This window comes from Oncorhynchus tshawytscha, linkage group LG14 (genome assembly GCF_018296145.1).
Source record: "Oncorhynchus tshawytscha isolate Ot180627B linkage group LG14, Otsh_v2.0, whole genome shotgun sequence".
Taxonomy (NCBI): Eukaryota; Metazoa; Chordata; class Actinopteri; order Salmoniformes; family Salmonidae; genus Oncorhynchus; species Oncorhynchus tshawytscha.
This window is the reverse complement of record NC_056442.1, coordinates 48,518,994-48,526,612: the sequence shown is the minus strand read 5'-3', so window position 1 is coordinate 48,526,612 and position 7,619 is coordinate 48,518,994. Positions and strand designations below refer to the sequence as shown.

General features: G+C 43.3%; 1 protein-coding gene across 1 annotated transcript; it reads right to left on the bottom strand.

Annotated features, from left to right (window-relative positions):
- Positions 1 to 270: 270 nt before the first annotated feature.
- Positions 271 to 5,609, bottom strand: LOC112267469 (olfactory receptor 52B2-like). Its single transcript, XM_024445718.1, is given in 4 exon segments — positions 271 to 444; positions 446 to 695; positions 5,249 to 5,456; positions 5,606 to 5,609. Coding segments are annotated over 4 exon segments (636 nt in total).
- Positions 5,610 to 7,619: the final 2,010 nt, after the last annotated feature.

Below are 7,619 nucleotides of genomic sequence, written 5' to 3'. Positions count from 1 at the left end.
TTTGGAGCTGTTTTGTTACGACTTCAGTGCAGCTTTTGACATCGGTCATAATGCTTGAAAAACAAATGCGTTATGGCTTTACATCCTGCTATATTGTGGATCGAGAGTTACCTGTCTAACACAACACAGAGGGTGTTCTTTAATGGAAGCCTCTTCAACATAATCAATTTGATTTACAAAGGAGCGTCTCTTTCTTTTATTTTGGAAGGCCTTAAAATTGTCCCTAAAGCCCATGACATGTATTATCACATTCATGTGCAGTATTTCTTCTCATTTAACTGAAGATACCCTTCGTTTGCAGATACCCAGAACAATTTGTTGAATTTCTTTAGTTTTTAGACCATAAATGAGGGGATTCAGAATGGGTGGGAACACCATAACTGACACTCCAAAAGCCCTCCTCAGAGATGGAGCTGATTGATAAAATCAATGAGCTATCAAGGCTAAAGCAGGCGTTGAACTCTAAGAATAACAACACTACCAGATGTGTACCAGATGTCTGAATGGCCTTGCTCTGGGCATCAGTCGACTTATTCATAACACAGGTGAGCAGGATCAGGATATATGTAAATATAACCACTATCAAAGTTACATCCTGAAAGACAGCTGTTATAAACAAACCATAGCAGTTGTTTATATGTGTGTCATCACAGTGTAATGACCAAGAGCCACTGGTCAAAACACTGACTGTGGTTCTGCTGGGTCTGGTCACTCACTTCAAAATCTGCAGAACGACAATAGTGGATATGTTTTGTACCAATCCGTTGTTGGTGAGGCTCATTTGTTACGACACACGTATAAACTACCAATCAAATCAAATCAAAATCCGGCAGTACCGAGTCAATGTGGGGGTACAGTCGAGGTCATTTGTACATGTAGGTAGGGGTAAGGGTTATGGGTTATGCATAGATAATAAACAGCGAGTAGCAGCAGTGTAAAAAAAAATGGGGTGGTGTCAATGTAAACAGTCCGGGAGGCCATTTGATAAATTGTTCAGCAGTCTTATAGCTTGGGGGTAGAAGCTGTTAAGGAGCCTTTTGGACCTAGACTTGACACTCCGTTACTGCTTGCTGTGTGGTAGCAAAGAGAACAGTCTATGACTTGGGTGACTGGAGTCTTTGACAATATTTTGGGCCTTCATCTGATAGCGCCTAGTATATAGGTCCTGGATGTCAGGAAGCTTGGCCTCAGTGATATACTGGGCCATACGCACTACCTTCTGTAGCACCTTACGGTCAGATGCCGAGCAGTTGTTGTACCAGGCAGTGATGCAACCATTCAGGATGCTCTCGATGGTGCAGCTTTAGAACTTTTGAGGATCTATGTCTCCTGGGGGGAGAGTTGTCGTGCCCTCTTCACAACTGTCTTGGTGTGTTTGGACCATGATAGTTCATTGATGATTTGAAACTCTCGACCCGCTCCTCCACTACAGCCCCGTCAATGTTAATGGGGGCCTGATCGGCCCTCCTTTTCCTGTAGTCCACAATCAGCTCCTTCGTCTTGCCCACATTGAGGGAGAGGTTGTTGTCCTGGCACCACACTACCAGGTCTCTGACCTCCTCCCTATAGTCTGTTTCATCATTGTCAATGATCAGGCCTACCACTGTTGTGTTGTCAGCAAACTTAATGATGGTGTTGGAGTCGTATTTGGCCACGCAGTTATGGGTGAACAGGGAGTACAGGAGGGACTAAGCATGCACCCCCGAGGGGCCCCAGTTTTGAGGATCAGCTTACAGATGTGTTGTGGGCTTTGTGGGCATTATGGTGTTGAACGCTGAGCTGTAGTCAATGAACAGCATTCTCACGTAGGTGTTCCTTTTGTCCAGGTGGGAAAGGGCAGTGTGGAGTGCGATTGAGATTGCATTATCTGTGGATCTGTTGGGGCGGTATGCGAATTGGAGTGGGTCTAGGGTTTCAGGGATGATGGTGTTGATAGGTAGGCCAGTTGAGAACAAGTTCTCATTTACAACTGCGACCTGGCCAAGATAAAGCAAAGCAGTGCGACAAAAACAACAACACAGAGTTACACATAAACAAATGTACAGTCAATAATGCAATAGAAAAATCTATGTACAGTGTGAGCAAATGTAGAAGAGTATTGAGGTAAGGCAATAAATTGGCCATAGAGGTGAAATAATTTCAATTTAGCATTAACACTGGAGTGATAGATGAGCAGATAATGATGTGCAAGTAGAGATACTGGAGTGCAAAAGAGCAACAGGATAAATAACAATAAGGGGATTAGGTAGTTGGGTGTGCTATTTACAGATTGGCTGTGTACAGGTACAGGGATTGGTAAACTGTTCTGACAGCTGATGCTTAAAGTTAGAGAGGGAGATATAAGACTCCAGCTTCAGTGAGTTTTGCAATTCGTTCCAGTCATTGGCAGCAGAGAACTGGAAGGAAAGGCGGCCAAAGGAAGTGTTGGCTTTGGGGATGACCAGTGAAATATACCTGCTGGAGCGCGTTTTACAGGGTGTTGCTATGGTGACCAGTGAGCTGATATAAGGCGGGGCTTTACCTAGCAAAGACTTATAGATGACTTGGAGCCAGTGGGTTTGGTGACGAATATGTAGTGAGGGCCAGCCAATGAGAGCATACAGGTCGCAGTGGTGGGTATTATATGGGGCTTTGGTTACAAAACAGATGGCACTGTGATCGACTACATCCAGTTTGCTGAGTAGAGTTTTGGAGGCTATTTTGTAAATGACATCGTCGAAGTCAAAGATAGTCCGTTTTACAAGGGTATGTTTGGCAGCATGAGTGAAGGAGGCTTTGTTGCGAAATAGGAAGCCAATTCTAGATTTCATTTTGGATTAGAGATGCTTAATTAATGTGAGTCTGGAAGGAGAGTTTACAGTCTAACCAGTTTACAGTCTAACCTAGGTATTTGTAGTTGTCCACATATTCTAAGTCAGAACTGTCCAGAGTAGTGATGCTAGTCAGGTAGGCGGGTCGGGGCAACAATCGGTTGAAGAGCATGCATTTAGTTTTTCTAGCATTTAAAAGCAGTTGGAGGCCACGGAAGGAGTGTTGTTTGGCATTGAAGCTTGTTTGGAGGTTAGTTAACACAGTGTCCAAAGAAGGGCGGGAGGTATACAGAATGGTGTCGTCTGCATGGAGGTGGATCAGAGAATCACCAGCAGCAAGAGCGACATCATTGATACATACAGAGAAAAGAGTCGGCCCGAGAATTGAACCCTGTGGCACCTCCATAGAGACTGCCAAAGGTCCGGACAACAGGCCCTCCGATTTGACACCCTGAACTCTATCTGAGAAGTAGTTGGTGAACCAGGCGAGGCAGGCATTTGAGAATCCAAGGATTAGTCTGCCGATAAGAATGTGGTGATTGACAGAGTCAAAAGCCTGGGCCTGGTCGATGAAGACGGATGCACAGTACTGTCTTTTATCGATGGCGGTTATAATATCGTTTTGGACCTTGAATGTGGCTGAGGTGCACCTAGCACCCGCTCGGAAACCAGATTGCATAGTGGAGAAGGTACGGTGAGATTCGAAATGGTCGGTGATCTGTTTGTTAACTTGACTTTCGAAGACCTTAGAAAGGTCTTCGAAAGCATTTCGTTCTACATTTTTTGAATGGGGCATGCTTATTTACGATTGTGAGGAAAGCACTTTTAAAGAGCAACCAGGCATCCTTTGCTGACGGTATGAGGTCAATATCCTTCTAGGATACCCGGGCCAGGTCGATTAGAAAGGCCTGCTTGCTGAAGTGTTTTAGGGAGCATTTGACAGTGATCAGGGTGGTCGTTTGACCGCGGACCCATTATGCACGCAGGCAATAAGACAGTGATCACTGAGATCCTGGTTGAAGACAGCAGAGGTGTATTTAGAGGGCAAGTTGGTCAGGATGATATCTAAGAGGGTGCCCATGGTTATGGATTTATAGTTGTACCTGGTAGATTCCTTAATAATTTGTGTGAGATTGAGAGCATCTAGTTTAGATTGTAGGACGGCCAGGGTGTTACGCATATCCCAGGTTAGGTCACCTAGCAGTATGAACTCTGAAGATATATGGGGGGCAATCAATTCACATATGGTGTCCAGGGCACAGCTGTGGGCTGAAGGGGTCAATAACAAGCGGCAACGGTGAGAGACTTGTTTCTGGAAAGGTGAATTTTTAAAAGTAGAAGCTCAAATTGTTTGGGCACAGACCTGGATAGTGTGATAGAACTCTGCAGGCTATCGCCTCAGTAGATTGCAACTCCACCACCTTTGGCAGTTTTGTCTTGACGGAAGATGTTATGGTTAGGGATGGAAATGTAAGGATTTTTGGTGGCCTTCCTAAGCCATAATTCAGACATGGCTAGGACATCAGGGTTGGCAGAGTGTGCTAAAGCAGTGAATAAAACAAACTTAGAGTTAACATGCATGTTAACATGCATGAAACCAAGGCTTTTATGGTTATCCTGGGGAATGGGAGTGGTGCTGGTTGCTTCCGGGCCTGGGTTAACCTCTACATCACCAGAGGAACAGAGGAGCAGTAGGATAAGGGTACGGCTAAAGGCTATAAGAACTGATTGTCTAGTGCTTTCGGAAAAGAATGAGCAAAATGAGCAGATTTCTGGGCACGGAAGAATAGATTCAAGGCATAATGTACAGACAAGGGTATGATAGGATGTGAGTACAGTGGAGGTAAACTTGGGTATTGAGTGACAATGAGAGAGGATTTGTCTCTAGGGGCACCAGGTGAGGAGAGGTCACCACATGTGTGGGGGGTGAGGCATATTGGGCAGGGCTGGGGGCTCTACAGTGAAATAAGACAATAATTACTAACCAAAACAGCAATAGACAAGGCATTATGACATTAGGGAGAGGCATGTGTAGCCAAGTGATCATAGGGCCCAATGAGAAGCACTAGATGAGTCAGGGAGCCAATTCAGTAGTCACTGCTACGCTAGGCGAGCAGGAGATACGGTTATTCAGACAGCTAGCGGGCAAGGGCTAGCAGATGGGCATCCGGTGACGTCGTAACGAAAGAGCCTGTTAAAACCACCCCGGACGGTTACCTCGACAGACCAGTCATCATGGATCGGCAGAGCTCCGTGTCGGCAGTAAAGGGTCTAGGACAATTGGCAAAATAGGTATTGTAGCCCAAGTATTAGCTGGTCCACCTCTTTGGCTAGCCGGGAGATGGCCCTAGCTCGAGGCTAGTAATGACCAGCCTTTCAAAGCACTTCATGACTAAAGACATGAGTGCTACGGGGCGGTAGTCATTTAGGCAGGTTACCTTTGCTTTCTTGGACAGCAGATAGCGATATACCTGTCATAAGCCATGGCAGTCAGGATAGTGAAGGAGCCAGCTCCGTACAGGTGGATGAGCAGAGCCTGGGGGTAGCATACAGGGTAGGAGATAGACCTATTCTGAGCCAGGATGCTCACCACCAGCTGAGAGAAGAAAGCTGTAGCACTCAGGACCGAGTTTGGGGAACCCTGATCTAATTCATGATAACATTTTAAAACAACTGTATTGCAATTATTTACAGTGCCTCCAGAAAGTATTTACACCCATTGACTTCTTCCAAATGTTGTTGTTTTACAAGATGGGATTCAAATGGGTTTAAATGTATTTTTGTCAACGATTTACACATTTTTGTCAACGATTTACACAAAATACTCTGTAATGTCAAAGTGGAAGAAAAATGTTTGTTTTTTTATAATTAAAGAAAAATAAAACACTTATATATCATGATTGCATAAGTATTCAACCCCCTGAGAAAAGACATCTTGTAAACTGGGTTGTTTGAATCGTGAATGCTGATTGGCTGACAGATGTGGTATATCAGACCATATACCACTGGTATGACAAAACATTATTTTTACTGCTCTAATTACGTCGGTAATCAGTTCATAATAGCGATAAGGCAGCTCAGGGGTTTGCGATATATAGCCAATACCGCAGCTAAGGGCTGTGTCCAGGCACGTGCCAATGGTATATTGGCCATATACCACACCCCCTTGGGTATTATTGCTTTGGCACCTTTCTGGGTAAGTCTATACACACCGGGAACTTTTTTAAGTTGGTTGTTGATCATTGCTATACAGTCATTTTCATGTCTTGCCATAGATTTTCAAGACGATTTAAGTCAACACTGTAACTAGGCCACTCATGAACATTCAATGTCCTCTTGGTAAGCAGCTCCAGTTTATATTTAGCCTTGTGGTTTAGGTTATTGTCCTGCTGAAAGGTGAATTTCCCAGTGTATGTTGGAAAGCAGATTGAACCAGGTTTTCCTCTAGGATTTTGCCTGTGCTTAGCTCTAATCAGTTTATTTTTATCATGAGAAAATTCCTTAGTCTTTGTTGATGACAAGCATACCCTAAACATGATGCAGCCACCATCATGCTTGAAAATACAAAGAGTGGTACTGAGTGAAGTGTTGAATTTCCCCCATACATAACACTTTGTACTCAGGACATAAAGTTCCTTTCTTTCCAACATTTTTTGCAGTTGTATGTTAGTGCCACACATGTTCTACTGCTTGATCTCCTGTTCCTTTTATAGAATATTAGCTCAAAAGTATTGTGGAGTTCCTGCACCTAAATATGAACAGTACCGGTACCCAAAATGAGTACCGGCACCTATTTCAGTCAAAGTCAAACACTGGTTCTACCCCTCCCATTGTTTGGCATTCAATGATGATAATGATATGTTGTGAGTAGGTAAACTAAGCCACGTTTTCGGGTGCTGACTTTCATAATCTATAGACTTGCCAGTTATCTGTACATTTGAAATTTGTCTGAACTATCCTTTTAAAACAGCCAAATGTGAGTGAAACCAGTATGCAAATCGGTAGACCAAGCTCTGACTGTCTAAGCTCAAAGTACTGTGGTGATTATAGATACAGCCCCGGAAGACAGATAAAACTGTGACAGAGAGACAAAAGGAAGTCCCCTTGGGTTTCCATGGTGCTGCTGTCCCGGTTGTGGAGTACAGCTGTCGTCACACATGCCCCCTAACAGTCACAACTCCTAAAGGAACAGTACACAACCACAAGGCCTTCCAAATGCCTTACTTAAAGGTCCAATGCAGCTGTTTTTATCTCAATATCAAATCATACATGGGTAACAATTAAGTACCATGTTGTGTTTGTTTTCAATTAAAATGGTCAAAAAGAAACAAAAATAGCAAAGAGCAATTTCTCAATCAAGAATTTTGCTGAGTTTTCTTAGTGGGGAGGGAAAAACAGAAAATTAGCTGTTATTGGCAGAGATGTTTGAAACTATTTCTTATTGGTCTATTAACGAATTGACTGCCTGGTGACCAAAACTCCATCCCACCAAAACAGGCTGAAATGTTTTCAAACAGTTCTTACACTAAAAGGGCATTATCATAACTTTCACAATTTCACATTATTAAGTGTTTAAATATATATAAAACACAGAAAAATCACATTTTTGACTGCACTGGGCCTTTACGTCATTGGGACTGTGTAAACCATAAAGCTGTCTAAAGGCCTTATCTAAAATCATTGGGACTGGGTAAGATGACCAATTACACATACAGCTGTCTCATATTCTGCTCGAGTACAATGACATAAGAGGCTTGTATAGACTGATGCAGTTCATTTTCAATTTAATAATTCATAATCACATTCACA